Here is a 25,916-nt window from a genome sequence, read left to right as displayed (position 1 = left end):
CCAAGGTGTTTTAAGATAGGCGCCCATACAAAGGATGACCAATTGGCATTCTTGCCGCTGAGGCGACGCTCGGCGAGGCGAACGGCACGTAGCAGATTCCTGCCACCAAGATTAGGGATCTTAGACAGGCATTCCATATATGCTGAGAACAGCGGTAAGGGAGTTCTCTTCAACGACTTGGTTGAAGGAAAGGCCGTTGTCAATTCAGCATAGTTCTTTCGAGCAGTGCTGCCATCCTCTAAATATCGATGGGCCTCCGCAATGTTCTCAGCATTGGACACCAGTATGCGCAGGCACTGTTCGTCCGGCCGGATACCTGCTTCTCTCATCATCCTGTATAGTTCTCCTGGTGTCGGAGGCTGTAACCGCAGCTTTTCCAACTCTGTTAAGTTTGTCTCTTCGTCCATCGGATAGTTCAGCTGATTGTCTCCAGGAAACGTGCCTGGTTGAGGGTCGGCTTCTCTGGCGTATAACCTTTGAAACATAGCTGCATATTCAAGTGTTCCAGGTTTCATACCAGATTCCGGAGGGTTTCTGAACCGCTGCCATGCTTCATGAGAATTCCGCGTCGCCCTGATAGATGCTGCCCAAGCTGACATCTTCCGATCTGTGTGGATCTGTATTCGCTGTTGAATAGTAGGGCTACCATCAGGAGCCAAGCCATTTAAAATGTCGATGACTTCGTCAACCTCCGCTTTAGGGAAGCCTGCTTCTTGCATCATCATCCCTGCCCGGACGACACGGGACCAACTTTCCTCAGCATCCATGGCCTCATCAATGCCATCTGCTGGTGTAAGATATGGAGGCCACGACTTTGAGTGTCGGGACGCGGCATGCATTTCGTCTCTGTTTTTAGGCATCCCAGCTAGAACAGCTCTTATAGCTTGAAACCCACTTCTGTCCACTGCCAAGGGTTGTGGGAGGCTATCAGACATCGCTAGAAGCACACGCTGGGCCGCCCAGATGTACGCATAGGGTATTGACTTGTGCTCTGCCCCAGATCCCATCCGAGAAGCGATGGTACTGAGTGCAGCGTTGAAGAATTTGCACTGCGCATGGTATGCTTCTGCCGAAATTTCATCAGTCGTGAACAATCCTGAGGAACTATGGGAATTGGCCCCAAGATCTACAATAAAGTCTGCGATTATCTCAGCAAGAGCAATCAAGCGTCTCGGCTCTATACGACGACAGTGGAAAGCAAGCCTTCCCATGTTCTCCATGGCGTCCTGGGTCGAGAATCCTTGCATTTGATTCCGCGCACGTCTCTCAGTATACGATCTCACGCTCGCAACTCGCTTCTTTTCCGCTGTGGTTTTCAGTCTCCTCTTGAAGTATGCTAATAAACCGTCCAGTGATGAGACCTGACTGATGCCTGATCCCAGCCTTAGCAGATAGCCAAAGATGAAAACAGGCTTCGCATTTGAGTCTGCCATAAATAAGTGGCATCGCTCTTCATCAGTCTTGGCAAAAAGGATGTCGACGTATTGGCTCAGGCTTTCTTGCGTATGTCCATTGTACTCCATTATGCCCATCAAGCGCTGCCATTGCTCTTCTGAGGGTAGGGCCTCGGCAACTTCCTTCATGCCTATTGGATCGGCTACCACTTGCCTTCGAATATACATCTGCATTACGACGATGGGGAGTCGCATACTTCGAATAATGGCGATGCTTTTCTGTAGACCTGGTTCCTGATCATCTGTAGCAAGATATCTGCGAAGTAAAGTAGCAGGACTTTGGTCCACCCATCCTTTTTGCATCTTTAATTTTCGCTCGATTCGGGTGCGCAGATTGTTCGGCAGGAATCCTAGGTGCTCTGCGCTTTTGTCCTGTCGTTCGTTGACCAAATTCCGCCTGGATTCAGAATTCAGTGATGCTCGGTGGACTTCCGCGCGGCGCTGCAGCATCGCGGCTTCAATTTCATCGGCTTCTTGACCAGTAGTATTTCCACAATCCCGGTCTCGTTTTAGCTGTTTTCTAAGCTCGGCCCTGAGCTCGGCCTTGGATGGTAAGTCATTGTGATCGTGGCGGTTCTCGAGTATCGCGGATTCAATGCTATCGAATGTGGAAGATGACCGACGAGAGTGAAGGGAAATCGGGTAGTGAGTAGTCTAGAAAGAAAACGCAGTTGTGAGCTCCAGGATCCTGTGATTGTCGCCAAAAACTTACCCTGGCTTGGGTCACCACATGCTGCGAGACCTGCCATCCTCGCCTCAGCTCCCGGGTTGCACTTCTCAGCATCTCTCCCTCATGTCTACTAGGCTAGCGCAATGGCTTAATAGGAAAATATTCGTAAAGAAACAAATGATGGCAGGAAATAGTTCGCAGTAACGTTAGAACTGGTTACTACCCACCAAGTATTTTGCATGCACCAATCGAGTTTATCGTATTATCGGGCTTGGTTTTAATTGGTGTGTCCAGTCAATCCGGGGTTGGTTTCTCCAGTCATGACTACTAACCTGCTACTAACCTGCTAACATGGAGATAATTTGATGACATTGCAAAATGTAGCAATTAAAAACGATGTGATTTCTTTCTTCTTGACCCTCAATTAAGTTACACTTTTCCATTATCAATCATAGTTGTAAAACCCAGCTGTTTCGAGCTTCAAGGGTAGACAGGTACATCTTCATCCAAACATTACGGTTCTGTCAAAAGGCATTGTGCTTTTCCCATTTTTTCTCCTACTTTTTATATATTTCGTCGTTACATAGACACATAAGTAGGATACCATTTTACACAACTTAGGAATTAGTCACCTTGTGACTTGACCTTTTTGTTCTCTTCCTCTTCGACCGCCTTGTCCTTTCGCTTCTGTACCACCTCCCAGTTGTAAACTCGAGCCACGGCGACCTCCATGGTCTTTGCATGGTTAGTGATAGTTCAAAATAGTGTCTGGATCTCTGAAGACGTACTGTGATCTGCTCGCGGAGGAAATCGAGGTCCTCTTCGCAGTTTGACAAGCTTGTCTTTGCTGTCGAGAGCTTTGAACTCAATAGTGTTTCTGCCTCGTCTATGGGGTATGAGAGCATCACATTGGCCTAAAACGAAGGGTTAGCTCCATGCTAGAAAGTTGAGAGACCGGTTGTTTTACTCCTAGCCAAATATAGACTTCTTCAGTCGCAGGTATCTTCGCCTTTGAGTATAGAGTATCGTTAAGTTCGAATGTTGTTTCTATTGCTTCATCGTCATCCTATGCCTCGAATCAGTATCGGTATGCTTTCACGGGCGCCGCATGTGCGTACCTTTCTAAGCTTGAGAAACTTGACCGAGTCGAGGGTCTTTTGAATATCTGGAATCTTTTCCTTGAGGCCGCCCATTCGCTTCTGCAAGTTCATCTCCATGAATTGGTATTTCCTACCCCGCCATGCTCGGTCAGCACCAATCCTATACCTCGAGCTGCATAGAGCAAGCTTGCCAGGGCTTATTTTGCCTCCGAGATCGGTTGGTCACTCACGATATCATTTCTTGGAAGCTGCGCAGGGTGGGCTCGACATCGTCTCGGGTGGTGACATAGTCCTCGACCTTATCCACGAACGGGGCATAGGGGATGCCCCGCGGATTGGTAGGCGTAGCATCTTTACTGTTTGGTGTCAGTTTCTGCTTATTTTATTGTATCGGGAGGTGAGTTGATTGTTCCTTGAGCTTACCTCGTCGCTGCTTCCTTTCCTTTTGACGCCATCTTGTCGGTGTTTAGCTTTCAAGAACAAGATGAGGTACCTACTGTCTTGAAGCTGCTAGGCCTGGTCGGGTTTTGCGACTGGGTGGCATTTCGTCAGTGGGGTCTCGCATCCCTCCTCACCTGGCTTCGGTGAGCGGTGAAGGTGGGGCATTCACCTTAATGTACAACAACAACTGGCACAACGACCAACGAGTTCTTTGAAAGTTTTCCAAGATTGTATCATGAGCATTGCGACAACAAGTTTGCTTCTTTGAGCCTTGCCTATCATGACTCAGAACTGCAAGTGAAAGACAAAAGTCAGTGTTAGGCTTTGGAATTCATATGCGACCACCAAAAAGTACCTATTATGAGTACGGATCGAACGATATATCACTTAAAGAAGCCATATAGGCAAATATATTTAAGAGTAAATAGTTGCAGAATTTTATATGATAGGTATTCGACTCCTATGAGACAGATATAATGTATTTCGCAAGTAGAGTACCTACTAAACAATTCTTGTGTCACAACTTGAAAGACAACAATAACTCCTCGTGAAACAAATATTCATTAGGCCGAGCTTTGGGACAAAAGTCTTTGTGCAAGCCCTATGATAACACTATCGTCGTAAATGGAGTTTTTGACTTACGTAGATGGGCCAAACTCAGGTGTGATTAAACTTACGAGTAGATGAGAAGGATTGAGTTTGGGATAAAGGCTAAAAGAAGCATTTTTAAAAACAAAGAGAGAATATATGAAAACAAGCCCGATTGGTCATGTCACTATTCTTGCTATATACTGTTCAGATCAACACAATGCGTGTACACGTGCAACAACAGAGCCCCTCGGCCTCTCAGGTGGCAGAGGGCATCTACCTCCAACAATACGACAACAAATCAGCCAGGGAATGGGAGGAGGTCTTTGAGCAATTTCCTGGTCACTTGCACTGGCTGGTGAAGGACGTGACCAGACCCTTGATGTTCGGCCTCATCCCTAATTACCCCATACACTGCAGCAAAGCTCAACAATACACATGGGTCCGGGTTCTCAAGACTGCTCTCGCGTTTGGTCCTACGAAATATGTTCGATGCTATCACTCCTACGGGGCAATCGGTGATGGTCGTCCTACTTCTTCCTCGTCTTCTCCCGAAGGGGAAACCCCGCTGTCTCCTCCTACTCTGACATATCGAGAGCTTATGGCAAATTCCGTTCCTGATCTTGTAGAAGGGAAGCCCTCGGTATTACTCTCATTTCCTGGGCTAGAGGAACTTTTCTCTGCTCCCCCGAATATACCAGGAGATGGTGGCGAGCTATATTCCTATTGCATGGATGGGCGTTATCTAGCTTCTTCAGACTTTATCAAGCAGGTGGCATATCTCCGACAATGTCTGATCCAAGTACTGTTGGCTGAGGGCATTCTTTTTTAACTCCGCCTCCGTCGTCACCCTCGTTTTTGATGCCGGACCCTGGCCCTCACTCATCTTTTGATACCCAGTTGCTCGGGGTGGCAGATTGGGCTAGTCCAAGCACACAATGAAACGAACCCATGCAGGAAGAAGGCAACCAAAGTTCGCCGAGGCTTTGGCGCGACGATGTTTCCGAATGAATGATGATAGTTGCGGGCCGAAACGTTTCATGGAAGCGCCGCAAAACTGAAGAGACCCGCATCTTTTAGTAGAGATTTTGGCCACGAGGGGTTCGAGTATATGTGGCTTGCTTGATATCATGGAGACTATAATTGGGATAGGACAAGTTTGCTGAGGTAGTTCTTGAATTGATACCATTTTCAACTGTCCCTGAAAGCTGCTGATACCGTCACTTTCCATCAAGGTCGTAGGAAGGGCATGTATCGGGTTGAACATAAAATCATATAGAACCATCCAGTCATAAGTCATACCTGTAGGACCCGGCCCCAGGGTCACCTTAGTCCATTCGTTTCTTACTGTCTGCCAAATCCCCGATATCGGCACTGTCGTCCAGCGTATGTGTGTTGGCTGGAACATCATGGGCTTCTTCCTCATCCCAATCATCGTCGATCTGATTCTCGTCCCAGTTATCAACCTCTTCTTCTAGAGTACGAGATCGACTCGCCACTTCCACCACACCAGATTCGTGGCCTTCGCCAAGCTCGACGTCGCCCTGATCCTCACCAGGAACGGCACTGTACCGTCTACGCCGTTTGCGCTCAAGCATACGCTTGTGGTACCATGAGCATAGACCAACACCGAGCAAGCTTCCCATCAGATTCGCAACGATGTCGTACAAATCAAATTCCCGGCCATTGTCGAGAAAGCTCTGAACGAATTCGGAACCAACACCAAGAACGATTGTGCAGGCTACCAAGGTCATATTCATGACTCGCCGTCTGTTGGTATCGACAATCCAGTAGAACACGACGGTGAGTATGAAAAACGTAATGAAGTGGAGCACTTTATCATTGACATATTGACCAAGCTGTATCGAAGTTAGGCCAGCGTAGGCAGCGATGAGCAGCAAGACCAGGAAGGCGCCTAGGAGAGTAGTCAATATCACTCTCGTGATAGGTATGGTAATGTGTGTCGATCATGGAGTCGAGCAAACCCACTCCAGGCACTCAATCGAGACAGACTCAACGCAATGACGTACCTGCAACTGGGAGTCGTATTCTCATGATGAAGAGTAGCTGTGGAGCAAAGACCAGGTGCGTTCTTTTAGGAATCAGAGGTATCCCACAAATTGCAACGCTTGTTCAATGTCACTTCCAAGGTTATTCTGAAACTTGCGGTGATAGGACAGGTCTTGAGCTATACGTGTAAGGTGATGAATGAGGCTGGGAGTTTTAGAGCTGAAGCAGGTAGAGAAAATGAAACCGCGGAGCTCCTCCAAAGTGACGACGATGGTATTTGTGGCTTGACCTGTCTGCGAAAGTGGCGGTGCAAGCACCAAGATGACAGGGGGCTACGATTTGATTGCCAATGGAATTGGAGGACAACGTGGGCACTCGCTCATGCAGCCCCAAACCCCAGACAGCCGGGCGCCCGTGGACAGTTTGGCTTCCGATTCCCTTCTTTTTGGCGCTGGTGATCTCATGGGTCCCCCGTTCTAGGCTTGCGTGATGCAGGCACAGACTCAGGCACAGGTATCCGTACAGGTGCCCCTCATATCCCCTAACGATCTTGTGTATCACTGGCTGGAGATTATCCTTGGGGGGTCTTCTGGAGAGATGGCGTTTGCTCTTGGTTATCTGCCAGTGGAGTCCAGCATGTGTTTTACTTACCTGCAGATAATGTTTATTGTTACCTTGGTACCAGGTAGACGGGCCAAGTAGGTACGTGGATGGGTAGATAGCATCACAACTCGGTGGATAAAACAGGAACAAATGCACGTATATCTACCTTGATTGCTGCATCTCATTCGACAACTTCTTCTTGTGTCATGAGTACATCGGTAGCTTGTCTTTTTGCCAGCTACCAAGACAGGCAAACTGCTTTAACCAGAAGACGATCTAACTTACTAATGTAGTACTGGCTAGTTTCTTCCACTAATAGTACAACAGTTTCCATCGAGACCACTCTGAAAAACTCTCGAGGTACTGTTTTAAATGCATTCATACAATATTCTCTCTGCCATGAAACTTTCCATGCATTGGGTTTCGTGGTCTTTGTTCCCCCCTCTACATACAACCTTTGTTATGCTGCACGTGATCTGCTGACAAAGTTATCTGGCTCATTAAACTTGCCTGGGCCAAAGCAGGCTCTCTTGTATAAAATACATGGGCAGTGATATACTGAACCCTGGATCTATGTCGAAAATCTACCTAAAGGAGGATCACTCAGAAAAAAAGAAGATCACGCATCTTCCAAAGAATCGAAGAACAATATTAGCCTTATCAATCAAATCCAAGCGTGGCTTCACTGTTCTGACACCCCTATAATTTGACCTTCTTAGGCCAAAGTACCTGTACCCGCAACATCTCCCCGCGAGATTCCCCCACGAGTCGGCTCAGCGCGCGCCAGCAGCCAGATCACTCAAGGAAAGTCTCCGCTTCGGGAAAGGTACCTTACAAGGCACCCCCCAAATCCTCAACCTCACCTCTTGAACAGACGACAAAACTGCAGATTGCGATCCATCAAAACACAACCTTCCGCGTATCTGTTATTCGTCAATTTTTGTCTGCCATCTCGGTCGATGCTTGCCGTTCATCCCATGCGGTCTTGAGCTCTCCAATCGCCCTCGGTCCCGCCGCACGCGAGCGCATCTTGTTGCGCATGGCGACTCGCGCCCCGTTGTCGCTATCATCGCCTTGGACCCATCATGTCCATCACAAACGGCCAGCCCGCTTGGCAGCCTCCTCACTTGCAACATACAAACAGCAATAGAAGTCTAACACATCTTGATGATGTCCCTGCGCGTACTCAGACTCCCATTGATAACTCAAGTGTGCTGATGCCTGAGGCACAACCTGATATCGAGGACGAGAATCGACGCGCCCTATTCGCGGATTTGTATCGCCAGACTGAGGATAAGGTCGCGCTGCTGTTTTCCGAAGATGGCTCATACAATTATCCCGCGATCGCCGCTCTTAGACGTTGTCCGCCCCCTCCCGCCAATATTATCCCTCCCACAACCGACCACGAGCCTATCAAAGAACCACCCCTAAAGAAAGCGAAGCGCACCATCGATGAAGACGACTACGATGATGATGACGATGAAGACGATGATGAACCATCACAGCCGGCGCCCAAAATCGCCGCTGCTAATACCTTACTCTCACCATCCAAATCAGGGAGCTCGCCTGTTCATTCAGTGACATCACCAGGGAAACATGGTGATAAATCCAAAGATCAAGACAGCTCGCAGCTCAAAGATAAAGATGGTGAAGATTCTATCAAGAAACTTGAGGAGGCTCGCACAGCGACTGAAGCTGCTGCTCGAAGGAGTTTCCATACTATTTTTCACACCCTGGAAAATGACCGCGCCGCTATGCTCGAACAACAACAACTCGAGGATTCCGAGAAGCAACTGCAGGCCGAAATGGACCATAATCATCACCCGAATAACAACCACAACACCGTCCCCAATCAGGGGACCCTGAGTAGCGCAAATCTCGGTGCTTCCAGCCTGACCTTGAAACATCTTATCGCCCGCATTGACATGAAGCGAGATCAAGTCCGCGCCTCCGACGCTGAGCTACGGCTTTTGATGAACGAGGTCCGCAAGAATAGGAGCAAATGGGCGAGTGAGGAGAACGTGAATCAAGAGGAATTGTATGAAGCTTTGGAAAAGGTCTTGACGGAGCTCAAGGCGCATACCGAATATTCGACTCCCTTCTTGGTAAGAGTCAACAAGAGGGACGCTCCCAACTATTACAACCGTAAGATGCTATGAACGATATCATATCACTATCAGACTAACCTTTTTCAGTGATTCAAAATCCCATGGATCTCGGTACTATGACAAAGAAGCTGAAGAGTCTGACCTACAAGTCCAAGACGGATTTCGTCGTAGACCTCAACTTAATCTGGGACAACTGCCTCAGGTATAATGACGATATGAACCACCCCCTACGACGTATGGCAAACGGGATGAGAAAAGAGGCAGAGAAGCTCATTCCGCTCATCCCTGATCTTGCTATCCGTTCTCGAGCCGAAGTCGAAGCTGAAGAAAGGCGAAAACAAAATGGGGGAGAAGATGATGGTGGCGAAGATTCTGATGACGAACCCATAATGTCTTCACGAGGTCGCAAAGCTGGCGCAAAGGGCACAAGCAAAGCGCGGAAGGCGCCGAACGACCAAAAAGAGGACACGCCGGCAATCGACCAGAAGCCAATATTGCAAGTGAATGGACTCCTGGGGAAAGTTCGTGAAGGCTCGGAGGTGGATGGAAGCAATGGCTTTGGGACTCCACCTATCGGAGGATCTACTACACCACTGGGTCTCAACGGACATTCAGGAATCGGAAGCAATGCCGATGCCATGGATATTGATGGGCCTAGCATCAATGGTTTGGCACTCAACTCGGCGTTTGGTGAAGCTACCGAGCAAGCTTTCGAGGATGAAGAGTACAAGGTCTGGAAACAAACCACAAAGAAGGATCGAGCACTGGTGGCCAAGGAGCGATTTCAGCTCTTCAAGGACAATAAATTCAACACAGAAGCCTCTGCTCTTGTCCGAACAAAAGCCGGCATGCGCCGGTTTCTGAAGCGGCAGCGAGAGGCAGAAGCAGAGGGAATCATCACCCACGCTCTAACGAATCCAGCAACTGTTGCCTCAGATGACCCAACAGTGAAACCAGCTGAGACCTTGGCAGAGGAGATTGAAGAAGAGGTCGCCAAGATGATCCCTGACTATTACGACACCCTGAGCAACATTCCTGATATTCACCCCAAGCTCCAATGGATTGAAGACAATGAAGGGCAGGTCATCAACCAGCACGAGGAGTTCCTTCGATTGGTACCGCCCGGAACATTTGTAGCACCACCGGGTCGCTTCACAAAGAAGATGGACGAGAACATACATCAAATTCAAGAGACTAGGAAGCTTGCGACCAGAATCTCGGTCATCAAGCAAATGCAGGTTCAAACTCAGGTAAGAGAGCAATCAAATTTGAAGCGGGTATATACTGACGCAATTAGGTCTATACAAACCAGTTTCCCAAGTCAAACTCCGATCCTTTTGTGGAACAGGATATTGAGCCTCATTTCATTGCTGACGATGGCCCTGTAATGGCAGCTGAAGCGTGCCAAGACGCTCTCAAACGATCTATCGCCAAGGTACTATATCACACTGGATTCGAAGAGCTTCAGCCCTCGGCCATGGATGCCTTCACGGGTATTGCAGCCGATTATTTCCAAAAGCTGGTTCGAACTTTCAACGTATACAACGAATCCGAAAAGAAGGCTGCCCCCACAAATGCCGAAGGCTCTAGATTCCAGCCCAGATTCACTCCTGAAGAAGTCATCCTGCACACTTTGGACGAGAACGGAACTGATATCAGCTCACTGGAACTGTACGCCAAGGACGACATTGATCGACTTGGTGCCAAGCTGGACGGTCTGCACGAAAGAATGAAGCTGCATCTCACAGATCTATTGCGACCTGCTTTATCCCAAGACGCTGGAGTCGATGGAGTTGGAGCTTTCAAGGATGGCAGCGAGCAATTCGTCAGTGGTGACTTTGCTGAGGACCTTGGCGAAGACTTCTTTGGTTTCCGGGCTCTGGGTCTGGACAAGGAGATGGGACTTGATATGATCTCTGTGCCCTTGCATCTTCTGCAAACCCGAGTCCGCAATATTCATCAGATGCAGACGCAGACAACTGGTGAAGCAGCCACTGATCTTTTCGAGCCCCTGTCAGTTTCGGATCCAGTTACCAAGGAGAACATACAGGAGCAAGTTGGCCTGGTTAAGAACTTCTTCCTGGCTAAGCTGCACGCTAATGGCGATCAGCCCCTTGTGGAGGACGAAGACCTGCCTACGAAGCAAAAGAAGCCTCGTCCTCGCTTGGGGGCCAGCGGAAAAATTGTTACCGCTCAGAAGCGTTCTCCTAAGGAGCAGTTGGCTCTTGCAAAGAAGAAGAAGAAGATGGACGCTGCTGCTGCTGAGGCCAGAGCAAACGCGAACGCATCACCAGAAAAGGGGACCAATGCTCCACCGGGCAAAAAGAAGTCCATGACCAGCACGACTGGTCCAGTACCCAATCCTGCAATTATCGCTCTGGCTCCTAGCATGGAACGGCGAGACAGCATGCAAAGCCAGGGCAACGCTAGTCAAACCGACAAGGACGACACCATTGGCATGATGAGCCCAGAAAGCATTGCTCAGTAGGCCAAGCAACGTTTCTGGTAGTGTCGTCATATACGAGTTTGGTGGACAGCCATTGCCCCTATTCCATTACTTGAACAAGCATACACTTGAGTCGACACCCGCTTTCCCTCAATGCGATTCCTGGAACGACGGAAAACTCTCAGGAAACCCCAAGCCGTGTCTTGGGAACTTTCATATTCATATAAATCGTGTATTACTCTTTTTTTTTTCTCTTACATTTATACTCGAAGTCCTTTCGTCTTTCTCATACCCCCACGAACTATTTGCAATGACCGCAGCAGATGGTCTTTGGTTTCAGTTTTGTTTTTCCTGCCCTTCTTCTACTTTGCATATGAGGAATTGCTCAATAAACCATATATTCACGGCGTTCCTGGCTCATCCTTCTTCCTCATCTTGGAGCTTTGGGTTGCTACCGCATTTGCATGCACGATACACAACATTACTCGACTTCACCAGTATCCAACTCGGTGTGACATACGAGCGGAGTTCTTCATCGTGGTTTGGACAAACCAAAAGCAAACAGGCATGCGGGTGGAATGGCTCTCAATGATTAGCCGGCGTACGGGAGGGCTCTCACGGGATTGATAATATGAATGGAGGTACAATCAGTTGATGGGTTAAAAGCTTGTCTCTCCAACTATTGGGGCGGATCCTGGAAGGCTGTTGTGCCTCGTATATAGGGATTGCCTTGTCGTTATCATTTTTCTTATTTTCTTTAGACGCGATGTGATGGATGAATGGGAAGACGAACCGTGATGGATGAGATGGCCGGTGCTTGGATTGCTGAGGTAGGAATGGAACCGACGATTGGGAAGCAATAAAACGGAAATGGTCGATTGTTGGGCAATTCAAGTTTCAATGCGGAGGTCCGGATCATGGGCGAATGTGCTTACTATCAGAACCTGTAGGCAACGTAATAAGCTTTGAACAATAATCCATGGTTTCGAACATTGATCGAAATACGTGACAAAACTGCAGAGGCAAGGAACGAAGTCGTTTCAGACATTTAACCAATGGTTGTATTTTAACTGTCTGCTACCCCCTAACGGAGTGTTGTTTCTGGCTTGTCTCGACACCATACCACATAGATGTGATGTCGAAAAGGCCAGAGAGAAGATCAAATGATCTTCTAGATATCATAAGGTAACCCAACTCCCACACCATCTTTTTCCAGCGGATCCATCTTGTTGAAGGATGCTCACACATATCCCGATCTGAAGTAAAATTCCTTTCCCAAAACTAAAAAAAAAAAAACTAGGTATTTGCGCCGTGATGAAATGCATGCTTGTTGAACGTTTCGCCATTTGCCTCATCCATGTTAAATGCGTCTCCATGCTAAGGCATCACATCATGTTGAGAGATGGATAACCTATGAAAGAGCAGTAGAATCTAGTGCCGAGCATCTTAGATGCTGGCGTCCAGGCGCCAACCCTCAACGGGGAGGGGGAAGGCGCTGCACCAAGAAGCAATCTCCTTTCGGAAATCGTTGATCTTCTGGACCTCACCACTGGCAACGCGGGCCTTGAAGTCCTTGAGCTTGTTTGCTTCCTTGGGGAGGGCAGCCTGCTCCTCCTTGCAGATCTTGATGGCCTCGTCGATGAACTTGCCGACACGCTCGAACTCCTTCTCGCCGAAACCACGAGAAGTCATGGCGGGGGTACCGATACGGATACCGCAAGGAGTAAGGGCAGACTTGTCACCGGGGATGGAGTTCTTGTTGCAAGCAATGTTGATCTGCTCGAGAACGGCTTCAACGCGGGCACCGTCAAGGTTGTGCTGGCGGAGGTCAATGAGGACCATGTGACTGTCAGTTCCGTCAGAGACGAGCTTGTGGCCGAGAGCCTTGAAGGTGTTCTCCAGGGTCTTGGCGTTGGAGACAACCTTCTCCTGGTAGGCCTTGAAGTCGGGGCTGGCAGCCTGCTTCAGGGCAACAGCCAGGGCAGTGATGGTGTGGTTGTGAGGACCACCCTGGTGACCAGGGAAAACGGAGAAGTTGATGGGGTTCTCAAGGTCGTAGAGAGTCTCCTTGCCAGTCTTGGCATCGACGGAGCGGACACCCTTGCGGAAGAAGATCATGGCACCACGGGGACCACGGAGGGACTTGTGGGTGGTGGTGGTAACGATATCGGCGTACTTGAAGGGGGTGGGGATGACCTCAGCGGCGATAAGACCAGAGATGTGGGCCATATCGACAACGAGGTAAGCACCGACGGAGTCGGCGATCTTGCGCATGCGCTCGTAGTCGATGAGACGGCAATAGGCAGAGGTACCGGCGACCAGGACCTTGGGGCGGTAGAGGATAGCGTTCTTCTGGAGGGTGTCGTAGTCAATGATACCGGTGTCAAGGTCGACACGGTAGGGCATGGTCTCGAAGTAAGTAGAGACAGCAGAGATCCTGTTGTCAATTGTTAGCATACTGTGCATTTGAGATCATGACTGAACTTGGCTCTGCAAACTCACTTCCTGGCGGGGGTCTGGTAACCGTGGCTAAGATGGCCACCGTGGGGGAGGTCAAGACCCATGAGACGACCGTGAGGAGGCATGATAGCCTGGTAGACCTGGAGGTTGGCGGGAGATCCAGAAAGGCACTGGACGTTGACACCCCACTTCTCAGAGTCGAGGTGGAAGGCCTCGAGGGCACGACGCTGGCAGAGAAGCTCGATCTGATCGATGTGCTGGTTGCCACCATAGTAACGAGCACCGGGGTAACCCTCAGAGTACTTGTTGGACATGGGAGAACCAAGGGCGTCGAAGACGGCACGGGAGGTGATGTTCTCGGAGGCGATGAGGACGATGGACTCGCGCTGGCGCTGGATCTCATCCTTCTGTAATGGGTGTAAGTGACTGCCAGAGGTTCAAGGCTCCCGATTGAGCATAACGTACCATGATGGAGGCAACCTCGGGGTCGGAGTCGAGGAGAGACTTCTCGAGCATCTGGAAAAATTGTGAGTCAATTGATCTATCAATGCCCTCGAGGGGCGATAGCAGGGGAGAGCTTACCTCCTTGTGCGACTCGGAGAGCGCATACTCGGCGTTTGTGGGAGACATTGTGAAGTTTGGTTGGATGTAGATATGAAAAGAAACAGGTGATATGTTCCTTTAGAGGTGGATGAGTGAGTGAGGAGGAAGAGGGAAAGGGAAAAGCATGTGGGAGGGAACGGATAGAAGTAGGTAATAAGTAGTAGCTGGGCTGACTGTCAAGGTCCCTCTTTGCTGAAGTGATCAACCAAAGAAAATTTTGCCTTTCTGTTGCTGTACGGGTTCCGAAGACGGCCACCAAAAGGTACAAGGGAGGAGCTAAGGTAGCGGCTGCGGCAAAAAAGCTCACCTGTGCCGAGAACAAACCTTAGCCTGAGCCTCAAAGGGTGAATGAGGGTGAGTTGGCGGGGTCAAGGTTGCGATTTTTGGAGGTGCGGGGTACTGTCATTGGTGGTTCTGTAATAACGTGCTAAAACTCTATGAGTCTAGGTACCCATTCTTTCGTGGATCCATGCTCGTCATTGGCCTCCATCTCCACTTGTTGATTGAGCTGGGACAGTGTGGTGCTACCCTGAAGACCGATTCATGGAACATGATCTTGTTCTTTTTTTGCCTCTCTAGATTTTACCATGACTCTTGAACCTTTGAATCTAATTGATCTAAACTCGATCGTGTGGCCAATGTTTCCAATCGTATGAATCGTAGATCATGCTGGGTCAATTGACTGGAGATGTCCAATGGTGAGTTACAGAAATACCGAAATACGACAAAACTCCGTCTACACATTGACGAATTCCCCCGGTGTTTTGCTGATGCTCGCGGCGAGATCTCCCGCAAAAACCGATCACGTTTCTCCAACTTCAACACGAAGTGGCCAACGTTGAGAGACAACGTTAAAACATGAAAAAATAGAGTTCCAAGACCTCTAGTCTCAATATACTCGGATAATATTAACACATCGATCTCCAGATGTTTCATTGCCCCCGATTCGCCAAGAGAAATCTCTTTTTGTACACTGTTAGATTCGCCCTCCGCCATCGAATTGGGTTGCTAGCTCACGTAGCGATGTCGGTGTGGCTCAGTTGGTTAGAGCGTTGGTCTCATATTACATCTGCTTTCAGATTGATATGACTTGATTAAACATCAGGGTTATCCAAAGGTCGAGAGTTCGAGCCTCTCCACCGACATTCCCTTTTGCTGCTCTTCCAGATTTGTTGATGGCGATCATGTTTTTTTATGTGGTGATATTCTCCGAAGCCCCACTCAAGAAAACCGTGGAGAATGTTGCCACAGTCGATAGTTCAAGGTTTACCACATAGCCGACAGGGACTAAAAGAAGACCAGACGAAAATACTAATGATTCCTTGGATTTAATATGCACTAAAACTGGTCGAATGTTTTTATCAATTGCTAAATCAGTACCAGTTTTGTAGCCGGCTGGCTCATTCCTATTCAATCAAAGTACTTAGTCAGCTGAAATCTTGAGACATTGTTTTGTCTCAGTAGATACACTCCTCCTTTTTGAGTAAATTGATAATTATGGAATTATGGAATTGGCGGCGAGGCTTTGTTGTCTTCATAATTTAACCCTATGTCGAGTAGACTGCAGTTGCAAAGCACTGTTAGTCAGATCAGAATTGCATTCTTGTTAGGTCCCAAATTGATGCCGCCTGCTACCAAGTAATCAGGCTTGTCCTGACGTCGACTGGTCGGTGTGGCTCAGTTGGTTAGAGCGTTGGTCTCATATCGTTCGATTGTTTCGACAAAGTATGACTTGGTTAGAAACCAGGGTAATCCAAAGGTCGAGAGTTCGAGCCTCTCCACCGACATTGTCTTTTTGCAGCTTGCCATGCTTGCCTTTTTTATCCTTTCTCCAGGAAGGCTTCAAGAGTTATAATGGACGACTTCTCATATTAGTAAAGTTGAGGGCGGCCTTGGTGATCCTTGAGTAACACATTTCGGTCTTGGAAGCGCAAGGCTCCTCTTTTGAGAGTAAGCAGTTAAGGGACATGAAAGTGATGGTTAACAACTACAACTCCCTTTTATATCATCGAGTCGGTATAACAGTTTTCAACGAGATGCTTGATACAGTAGAGAGTTGCCCAAACGTAGCTTCATCCATGGCTTACTACTCGGACTGTGACCACCGTTAGAATGCGCACATATCATGGTCCTGTATAAAACAAGTCTTATTGATATGAGCACAGAAGAATACTTGAAATGTTGTGGTGCAGAATGGCCATTCAAGGTCAACATTCTACTCGAGACAATAGCCGTTAAAAGTCAGAACACGCAACTTAGTGGTAAAGTGTAGCAAAGCCCAGGTCAGTTACTAGCTATGAGAAGTTCGATGTTGCTTGTTTTTGACTAGGGACATAATTCACTGTACCATCCATCACCTGAGTATCCGACGATGACCAAGGTACTAGAATCTCACGAAAACCAAGTGCCAACAAAAACCTCTTAATATACGACTTCGATAGTACAGTTCAGGATTGGTCATAAAGTCATGGGCGCCAATCAACGCTCATCAACAAGGCTACTTACCACATTCACAACAGGGAAACTCACAATTAGATCGAATGCCAGCATCTCAGCCAGTAGACGGGTCGACGGCCACGTTTCACCACACCACGCCTGATCCCCCTCTCCAGTCTCAGAATAATCGCAACTGTTTGTTCCACGACTGTGGGCCACGACACCAAGTCAACATGACTGTGGCCAGGCGGCTTTGCCTGCAGGTGAGACAAAGGAACGGTATGCGCTCCTCACTTGGTGTATGTGCAACGGAGCAAGGCAAGGGAGTCTGGCCTTCCCTGGTGTGGTGCTGCGCTGTACTGTGCGGCTACTTTGGAGCAAGCCGACTAGGGAGTTCTTTCATCCTGACTCGAGGGGTGATCAAGTAACAATTGATTGTGGCGCGTGATATTTATGTAGGACTTGGTATTCGTGGTCGGAATGTGATTGACACTTGATGCCACAGCACTTGGCGATATGAGACCCTACCAATCCAGGACGGGATGATAACAGACTTGTTCCAGGGACTGACTGTCACTGTCTCAAGCGGGCGGTGTCCCGGCATAGCAAGCGATTTGACTGCGCTAAACTGAAACCTTGTCGAATATCATTCTAGAAGAATTGAGTCTTGGGGGATTGGCATGACTAACAAGCGTTGTTGCCTTTTAGTTAAGTTTCTCTTGGCTCTGCTAAACTTGTTTAACCAAGTATGTAACAACAAGAAGGAAAGTTCAGGTATATATTGCCATTTATTAGTGGAAGCAACTATATGTTAGCTTCAGATATAGGTAGGCTACTATACGAACGTAAGTGATATGCCTGTTGGCAGCATGCGTTCGTTGCAGTGATGGTCACATGACCCTGCGTGCCTACATTGAACCTCAAGGGTTAAAGAGAGATTATGTTCTCCAGTGCTAGTGCTCCCTAACGTCCACTCTACCTAATTAGGAGGTACTTACAGAGAGTATCGACGACAGAAACGACCCTCATCGCGTTGTGGGCCGGTACTTGGCTTGTGGAATTGATTCCCTATTTCCATCGGGTCGTCAGTTTTGCGTTAGCCGCAGCGGACCCCTTATCCTTGGAGAGTTCTGGAGCCGAGTCGGTAATAAACGGATCTAGGACCACTTGGCCTTGATCTGTCCACGTAATCGAGTCGGAGGGAGCTTCGGCACCAATAGAGATTCAATAGCACTCGAGTCCTTCTGTGCAGAGCACCGGAGTTTATAATAAGTCACACAAAATGTATAGGATTGGAGGTTGGGGGCCCGGCCAGTAGGACCAGGGCTAATAGAGGCTTGGTCCGAGAAAAGCAGCTGGCGCGATCTGTGGGTGGAGAGATGATACTGTAGATAGATCCTAGGCGACCCGACTTGGAATATTAAACGGTCTCCTCTGCTTTCCCTGCAGTTCATCCCCGTGTCCTGCAGGGCTCAAGCAGACTAACGAGCAGCTACGTAAATGCAGCAATAAGGTAAATTTTGGGGTCATGACCATGAAGCAGACTATACTACAAATGATGTCAACTAATCGATCATAATTTGAAACGTTGGCTTGGCTCCTGTTAAAGATACGATACTTGTTTTTTCCCCTTCCTTCCTCCAAGAATCTCTATGTATTCTTCAGCTCAGTTGCCAATACAAAGGTCCACATCACAACCAGTCTTGGCAATATTCCCGGTTAACGAGTGGCCTGCGGAGGTTCGGGCCGGAGCGACTTAACTCCCTCTCACTTGACGCGAGATGCTTATTTATGTCATGGTAAATGATTGATACGAACTGGTGACGGGATATCTGCAGAACTCTGGGTGTCAAATCTGACACATGCCAAGAGTGTGCAACTCGCAGTAGCCCTCCTGCTAGGGATTGGACTCACAAAATACGACGCGCAGCCAACAAAGCGGAAAAAGAAAAAGGATAAGAAAAAAGCAAAGTGCAGCAGACTATAGTCTGCATTGATGAGCGTTTGTGATGGTGTCGTGCGCGCGGCACAGTGCAGGCAGGGTTGGTCTGGAGCTGTTCCAAGTCAACAACATTACGGGGGTGTGAAGAGAGCTGGAGGCTGTACATACATACTCTACCCTGTACGTGTCTGTCTGTACATTGGTAGGTACTGTAGATCCCTCATCGACAGGCAGTCTTCATCTGGGAAGCCCAGGAGATCGCGATGGCATGCGAAAAGCGCTTGTGTCACTATCACTGTCACGGTAGCTGTACTACCTTCGGAGAACGGCAGTAGAAGCTGGGTCTTACTGCAGGGTGCTTGCTTAATTGAACGAGTCTGCACGTAGCCTTGTTTGGTAAGATGCAGTTCAATACTGGATGCTGTGCTATATACCTACCGTACTTGAGTGGCCCTCGAGTCTGATATTTCTGACAACCTCGACTATTTACGTATGGACACAGTAGCAAGCAGTAGGGCATTTTTTACCATCTGCCTACTAATATTACAGATAGAGATGCTTGACCATCATAGCACCTCTTATGTGTCGTGTTACGCAGCTTTCAGCACGATATGTTCCTATGCAGTATGGGATCTGGTTTGTTTGGATATGTACCGTATGTACGTGGTAGTAATCAGCATGTAACTACACTACATAAAGAAAAGTGTTTGTGGAATGAGGTTGTGCGAAAACCACGATAGCGACATTTACATGGTGCTGCGCGAGCTAGGGTACCCTTGAGATCGTGTATTATACATCAGACAACCCATCATCCACCTGAAATAGCCATCAGTTCTTATTGTTTCGGCTTCTGATGGTAGTAATAGCGACGTTGTCGAATTCGCTAGTTGACCTGGGTCAAGTTAAGCTTCAGGGTATATAGCACTGTTAGTCGGAGACACACAACCGTTTGGCCACAATCGCTAGGTATTCAATGTACGTCGTGCTTGATTAAACCTTTCTCTTAATCCTGTCTATAGTCTTCTGTATTGTGTAATGGTACAAGATTGAGCGATATCAACAGTCTGCTGTCAAATACCATATGCAAATAATAGATCTATGCCATATCATTGAGGCTGTCTAAGAATTGTTACCTCTTTTCATGAACGTTATCGTTAACCTTGGTGTAAAATAAACTCTTAATTACAGTGTCTGCCCACCTTACGACATCCAAGCCACAGACAAAAGCCTCAATTCTAACTGCCAGACTCGTCGAATCTTAGTAGTGAGCTCCAGTTGAGATCTGCAAGAAAGAGTACCAAGGTACGTACAGTTGTGAATGTCTTACCTAACCGTTCCTCCCAACCCCTGCTTTTCCAATTCCATTTCCTCCAGGCAGGCGAGGAGGAGGGCTAGGAGGAAAAAAAAACACTGCAGGCCAACCGACGCACCATCCATCATCATCATCTTCTTGTCCCCATTGTTTCTCCACTGCACAGCTTCTGGCTTCTGCTTCTTCAACCCCCCTGCCAAATTACAAGACACACGCCCCCCTTGGTCTTTCTTTTCCCCCGGGAGCTGTCTTTCACCCCTTACTGTTAGGATGTCCCACCTTTTCTTGTCATCTCCCGTCCCCCATCTGCATCGTCACGCCCAGCCCAAGCTCAGACAGCCCCAGCTTAGTTGGACTAGAGACGAGCCCTGTCCTGGTCTATGTGCAGACCAGAGACAGGGACCCATCCTATCGCTTGAATTGCTTTCCTACCCGTGGATACCCAGATACCCTGGGTTCATATTGCCAATAAACGAGCCTCACCTAACTATCCCACTCTAGGCCTCCTTGCTACCTTCTCTTTTCTGCTGGTCACTAGATCGTCCATTCCACAATATGGGACCATGTTGTTTTGAACTGTTGTTATCATTTGCGGTTGGCCGTTGTAAGCTCATTCATTCTTACGAAGTGACCAATATGGAGGTTTAAAACGCTTCTCTAGTCTAATAACCATTCATTCTTACATATACCCTTGTAATCTCATCTCGTACTCTACTGTAAATAAACTTGTGTGTGTTCCAACAAGGCTTCTCGGATGCATCCCCAGACCGCCCACCAAAGACCAACAAGCGCGCTGCAGTGAATTGCATCACCTCACCTAATCCGACCACATGTAGGTAGCGGAGAAGCTGTGCGTCTACCGATTGGCCTCTACAGCGTCTGTCCAGTTTCCTCTTGTTTCGGGCTAGCCACCTAACCCAGCCAACCAAGCCCAGCCCAGCCAGGCAGAGAGAAAGTAACCCAACCCAAGCACCAAGCACCAAGCACCATCAAGCACCACCAAGCACTTTGACTGTTCCCCTTTTTAGCAACGTCCGCCCTGCGCGTGCGGCTGAACCATTTCGACGGACCGCATTGGCCTTCTTTTCTTCTTCGACCCTAGGAGATCCCGTGATGCTAGGTTAATATGTACGTGAGCCTTTTGGCTTTTGCTTGTTGTAACGTGGACAGCTGGAAACTTTTCTATTTAGATAGACTCGAACTGATTGTCAAGTTTTTAAACCCCCGGACAGCCCTGTGACTGTTTGTTAAAACTGCCATCGATTGAAATCAATGTCTCGTCGTACCGACATACAGTCGGGATTTTCTCCATCTCGACAACGTTTGCCTACAAGACTGCAGCGGAGAGAACCTAATCTCGGATATAAGGTGTAAGTACATACATGTGTGCAGGGACTGTGCATAACTGTCGCGGCAGGCTGCGATCTTTTGAACAATTGAACAAAGACTAGATTTTGTATCGCATCGCATCACATTGTGTCACATCACATCGTGTTGGTTGCTGGTTTGGTTGGTGACGTGAACTTGGGCCATTGTAAAAGTTCCTGTCAGAGGATGACAGCCTTGACAGGGCAATGGAATGGCGCTATAAATCCTACCTTTGGCTTGGGCCCGGGAACCCCCTTTTCCCTTCCCGCTCGGTCGCTCGCTCGTTTGTTTCTCTGAGATGGTCTAGGGCGATGATGGTGGTCCCGGGTCCCCCCTCCCCTAGACCCCATCCCACTCACCAGGGCCAGGCCGTTTCGGAGCATGGCATGGACTCGGCTTGTTTTGGTTTTGGCTTTGGCTTTGGCTTTGGCTTTGGCTTTGGCTTTGATTGCTGACTGTGCAAAAGAGAATGGCCCGAAACACGTGGATGGCTTCCGGAACAGCTTAGCGGCGACTCCGGTGAGCGGTGAAAAGATTAACCATTCCTGTTTCCTGGTCGAGCCACCACCGCCTCGATCTGGAGAGCCACAGTGTCATCTGGCCTACCGACCTCCTCTTCCTGCTTGCATCATCATCATCATCATCCCTCAACGGGGATTGTGCCGTAGTCGCACAGCTCGTTTGTTCCTTGTCCCTATTATATCTCCTGGCCACTGTTTCTCGTTAATCTGTGTCTGGTACATATGTAATGTACTTGATGATATCGCGTATATATGTGCTTACTTATTGGACCTCGACCGCTTTCATACAACACTCATTTCTCCAGGGTCTAGCAGTATCACTCACTGCCTACATAATTACCTGAATGTCGCTTCTTGATATCATCCGAAAGGAACATTATCCTTAACTCGTGGTTGTTCCCATCAGGGACAGCAAATGTAGATCGAGGTCTCCATTGCATTATAACCCCATCACGCTGCTGCCGTTGTCTCACCTCCATCCCTAACCTCAATTGTCATACCCTGACAGGGCAGCATCACTCATCACACACAGTACGTACCTCGACGAGCATCTTGGCACACATTTCAGATGCGCCACATAGGGATGGGGGACGTGCACGCGTTGCTGGATTTAATCGGTATCGTTTCGCTTGGCACCCCGAGATGAACACCACACACCACCGCAGCATCGGTGCGAGCGCGACTTTGCTCACTTCTTGTCAGTTGCTGGCTGGCATGTTTGTTGACAGCCCTTCTGTCATGTCAGTTCCACGCATGCTGCAACATCTAGCTCTGTCACAGGACAGGAGCAGACCTACCTGTCTACCGCCCTGACAGCTCGACTAATTGAAACGTTAATGGGTACAGTAGCCTTTTGCACACTGAACCCTCTTTATGACGTTTGTTCGTCCGCCCCCCCTCTGCGATCAGCGTCAAAATGCACCGAAAAGTGTTGCGGCCGGCCGCAATGCAAGAGGCTGAATAATGTTATATAGCATGACCAGCGAAGAGGATGTGTGAGATATATTGGACACAGTTTATTTTTGTATGGATGAAAGTAAGAGAGGATGGATAGATGGGACGGTAAATAAAACCTTGAATGAGTAAATAAGACAATTAATTCGGCATGGAAAACCTAGAATCTCATAACCGATTCAAGTCGTCAGTCGCTACCACTGTACTGTAGAGGTGCTCGCGAGTCTTGGGGCGGAGTGGAGGCTCTGAATGCCCCCTTCTGTTGAAGCTTGCGGAACGCGCCACTGATCCGTCGCAGATGCCAGACTGCAGTGGAAGACAGGGACCTCGATGCTCCATAATTATCTCATACAGGCAGACCTTACCTTAATGGAACTGCAAGATACGTACCTGATGTGGGACGTGCCTGTAAACCGCCGCCACCAGTGAAGGTTGCCCTGGCCTGTCCTGTCCGGCCCTGTAGCGTAGCCCCAGTGGAGGGTGTGATTTGCCGGGTACAGCATCGGAAACTGGGAGTCTGAGTCTGAGGTGTGAGTTAACCTTGAGCGCGCGTGCGTTGAGTTAGGGTGGGGCGTGCAAGTTAGAGTCCAGTCAGTGTGGGTGGGTTTTATGCCCCATTCCACTCTACGCCGGCCGTGCGCTTAATATGCCCGCTACTCGTGGGTTAGGTGAGTTTGGATCAATCGGTTTGGTTTGCTCTCACGTCCTTTCTCCCCATCCCATCACATCCTGTCTGTACTCCTCACTTTCTTCACCTGCAACGCATTCCATGTCCGCGAAAGGCCTCATCCGTCGCGCCTTGGGTTTGTCTTGTATTTCATCATCAAACCACTAATAGCACTTACGCCTCGAATTGACCATTCCTTGCGTAAGCTTGTTATTTCGTCACTCCATCCTTAGCTGCGGCTCTGTCGTCGCCGTTTTATTTCGCCATCTCGCCCTTGTTGCCCGTTGGTTCGGCAGGTGCAGTGACCGTTATCATCAACCCATCACGAACCCTCGAGCAGCAGCAACGGAAGCAGCCGCCCAGCTTCTGGTTCACGACCGCGAAACCCTCCAAGCCTCTGCTATTAATTCGACTTCGCGTCTGTCGCACATCAGCTGTCGACCCCCCCTGCTGTAGCAGCTCCATCACCGCCCCAACTGCCGACCACCATGGCGAACCATCACGCGTCGCCAACCATGATGCAAATGCAGCAGCATCAAGGCCAAGTGCCTCCACCTCCACCACCTCCTCCGCCCGGAGTTCAGCCTGCACACTTTGCGCCGTCACATCAGATCGCTGCCATGAACGAGGCTGTTTGGTTGCAGATAGGTTGGTTGTCGCGTCGCGTTCGCAAACCAACATGAACTGACATGTGTTTAGGGAGCTACTCTGAAGTCCTGCGCAACCCGGACGAGGCCATGCAGGCTTATGAGCGCGCGCTTCAAGCAAACCCCAATTCGACACCGGCCATGAACGCAATTGGTGTTTTGCTCAAGGGTCGCGAAGCTTTCGAGAAGGCACTGGAATTCTTCCGCGCCATCGTGCAGCTGGATCAGAACAACGGTGAAGCCTGGGGCAATCTAGGTATGTGTGCCGACTCGATGCGACGAGGCATCGCTGACTGGTGTTTCAGGACATTGTTACTTGATGACAGAAAACTTGCAAAAGGCCTACGACGCTTACCAACAGGCATTGGTCAACCTGAGGGATCCCAAGGTAAGGATGATTAAACGTAACCTGATGGATGAGAACGTAGTCACTGATCGCGTAACTTAGGACCCCATGCTTTGGTATGGCATTGGTATATTGTATGACCGCTATGGAAGTTACGACTATGCCGAGGAGGCTTTCTCTCAAGTTATGAACATCCAGCCCGATTTTGAAAAGGCCAACGAGATTTACTTCCGACTCGGTATAATATACAAGCAACAAAACAAGTGGAATCAGAGTCTAGATGTAAGTTTCCTTGTCTCGTGCCCACTTTTGATGTGCGCGGCTCACACCTTTAGTGTTTTAAATACATCGTCAATTCCCCTCCCGGGCCCTTGACTCAAGAGGACATTTGGTTTCAAATTGGCCACGTCCACGAACAACAAAAAGATGTAAGTAACAAACGGTGCCGGACACTGCCTTGCTGCATCTAACCCGTCCCTAGTTCGACAGTGCCAAGGCGGCTTATCAACGTGTGTTGGACCATTCCCCGAACCACGCCAAGGTTCTTCAACAACTCGGTTGGTTACATCACCAGCAAAGCAACACCTATGAGAGCCAAGATCGCGCAATCCAATACTTGGAGAAATCGGTTAACGCAGGTACGATATATCAGTCGAAACCATACATCACTAATTATACTAACACATGGATTAGATAATCAGGATGCGCAGAGTTGGTATCTCTTAGGTCGATGTTACATGTCGCAACAAAAGTACCCCAAAGCATATGAGGCATACCAGCAAGCTGTGTACAGGGATGGAAAGAACCCCACCTTTTGGTGCTCCATTGGAGTGCTTTACTACCAGATCAACCAGTACAGAGATGCTCTTGACGCTTACTCCAGGGCTATTAGACTTAACCCGTACATCTCTGAGGTCTGGTATGATCTTGGAACATTGGTATGTCTTGCCAGTCAAATACTTGCCCTGCGCCGTGTGTTAACTTGTTGTAGTATGAGAGTTGTAACAACCAAATCACTGATGCCTTGGATGCCTACCAACGAGCAGCTGAGCTTGATCCTAATAACCCCCACATCAAAGCAAGACTACAGCTTCTTCGTTCTGGCGGCACAAACGGAGGACCTCCTCCTACTGCTCCTCAACCCGCCGATGTTCACCCTCAAGCTTACCAGGCAGCTGGCCCCGTCGGTCCTCAATGGGGAGGATCAACCCAACAGCCACCGGCTGCTGGTCCACCACCG

The 25,916-nt window shown here is 48.8% G+C and overlaps 6 protein-coding genes and 2 non-coding genes across 8 annotated transcripts in view; 5 read left to right on the top strand and 3 right to left on the bottom strand.

The window, feature by feature from the left end:
- Positions 1 to 2,748: 2,748 nt before the first annotated feature.
- FGSG_06294 (uncharacterized protein) lies at positions 2,749 to 3,679 on the bottom strand (the record flags this gene model as incomplete). Its single annotated transcript, XM_011326644.1, has 6 exons — positions 2,749 to 2,859; positions 2,913 to 3,038; positions 3,092 to 3,190; positions 3,243 to 3,354; positions 3,455 to 3,580; positions 3,648 to 3,679. The coding sequence occupies 6 exons, from the start codon at positions 3,677 to 3,679 to the stop codon at positions 2,749 to 2,751; spliced, it is 606 nt and encodes a 201-aa protein (XP_011324946.1).
- A 794-nt stretch (positions 3,680 to 4,473) lies between these two features.
- FGSG_06293 (uncharacterized protein) lies at positions 4,474 to 5,085 on the top strand (the record flags this gene model as incomplete). Its single annotated transcript, XM_011326643.1, has 1 exon — positions 4,474 to 5,085. The coding sequence occupies one exon, from the start codon at positions 4,474 to 4,476 to the stop codon at positions 5,083 to 5,085; it is 612 nt and encodes a 203-aa protein (XP_011324945.1).
- Positions 5,086 to 5,581: 496 nt separating this feature from the next.
- FGSG_06292 (uncharacterized protein) lies at positions 5,582 to 6,308 on the bottom strand (the record flags this gene model as incomplete). Its single annotated transcript, XM_011326642.1, has 2 exons — positions 5,582 to 6,168; positions 6,284 to 6,308. The coding sequence occupies 2 exons, from the start codon at positions 6,306 to 6,308 to the stop codon at positions 5,582 to 5,584; spliced, it is 612 nt and encodes a 203-aa protein (XP_011324944.1).
- A 1,643-nt stretch (positions 6,309 to 7,951) lies between these two features.
- On the top strand, positions 7,952 to 11,462 carry FGSG_06291 (uncharacterized protein; the record flags this gene model as incomplete). Its single annotated transcript, XM_011326641.1, has 3 exons — positions 7,952 to 9,011; positions 9,062 to 10,224; positions 10,272 to 11,462. The coding sequence occupies 3 exons, from the start codon at positions 7,952 to 7,954 to the stop codon at positions 11,460 to 11,462; spliced, it is 3,414 nt and encodes a 1,137-aa protein (XP_011324943.1).
- A 995-nt stretch (positions 11,463 to 12,457) lies between these two features.
- Positions 12,458 to 14,584, bottom strand: FGSG_06290 (serine hydroxymethyltransferase). The gene is made up of 4 exons (XM_011326640.1): positions 14,463 to 14,584; positions 14,346 to 14,396; positions 13,923 to 14,287; positions 12,458 to 13,857 (listed from the first exon to the last, which is right to left on the bottom strand). The coding sequence occupies exons 1-4, from the start codon at positions 14,508 to 14,510 to the stop codon at positions 12,867 to 12,869; spliced, it is 1,455 nt and encodes a 484-aa protein (XP_011324942.1). The 5' UTR covers positions 14,511 to 14,584; the 3' UTR covers positions 12,458 to 12,866.
- Positions 14,585 to 15,508: 924 nt separating this feature from the next.
- On the top strand, positions 15,509 to 15,628 carry FGSG_20652. Its single transcript has one exon. It is a non-coding gene; the product is annotated as a tRNA-Met (tRNA).
- Positions 15,629 to 16,149: 521 nt separating this feature from the next.
- FGSG_20651 lies at positions 16,150 to 16,270 on the top strand. The gene has a single exon. It is a non-coding gene; the product is annotated as a tRNA-Met (tRNA).
- Positions 16,271 to 24,171: 7,901 nt separating this feature from the next.
- The window catches only part of FGSG_12901 (uncharacterized protein), a gene marked incomplete at both ends in the record, with an annotated part of 2,439 nt that continues 694 nt past the window's right edge, over positions 24,172 to 25,916 (top strand). The window contains 8 exons of the mRNA XM_011326639.1: positions 24,172 to 24,331; positions 24,383 to 24,586; positions 24,657 to 24,718; positions 24,779 to 24,958; positions 25,012 to 25,104; positions 25,158 to 25,314; positions 25,370 to 25,614; positions 25,668 to 25,859. Coding sequence (XP_011324941.1) covers positions 24,172 to 24,331; positions 24,383 to 24,586; positions 24,657 to 24,718; positions 24,779 to 24,958; positions 25,012 to 25,104; positions 25,158 to 25,314; positions 25,370 to 25,614; positions 25,668 to 25,859 — 1,293 coding nt within the window. The remainder of the gene's footprint in view (positions 24,332 to 24,382; positions 24,587 to 24,656; positions 24,719 to 24,778; positions 24,959 to 25,011; positions 25,105 to 25,157; positions 25,315 to 25,369; positions 25,615 to 25,667; positions 25,860 to 25,916) is intronic.

Source organism: Fusarium graminearum, chromosome 3, assembly GCF_000240135.3.
Source record: "Fusarium graminearum PH-1 chromosome 3, whole genome shotgun sequence".
Taxonomy (NCBI): domain Eukaryota; kingdom Fungi; phylum Ascomycota; class Sordariomycetes; order Hypocreales; family Nectriaceae; genus Fusarium; species Fusarium graminearum.
The sequence above is the reverse complement of the archived record's forward strand: the minus strand, read 5'-3'. Positions and strand labels throughout refer to the sequence as shown.

Coding starts and splice junctions, on each gene's coding strand:
- FGSG_06290 (XM_011326640.1), bottom strand. CDS start 14,510: ATGTCTCCCACAAACGCCGAGTATGCGCTCTCCGAGTCGCACAAGGAG. Junction 14,397..14,462: donor TCTCCGAGTCGCACAAGGAG/GTAAGCTCTCCC, acceptor CAATTTTTCCAG/ATGCTCGAGAAGTCTCTCCT. Junction 14,288..14,345: donor CCGAGGTTGCCTCCATCATG/GTACGTTATGCT, acceptor CACCCATTACAG/AAGGATGAGATCCAGCGCCA.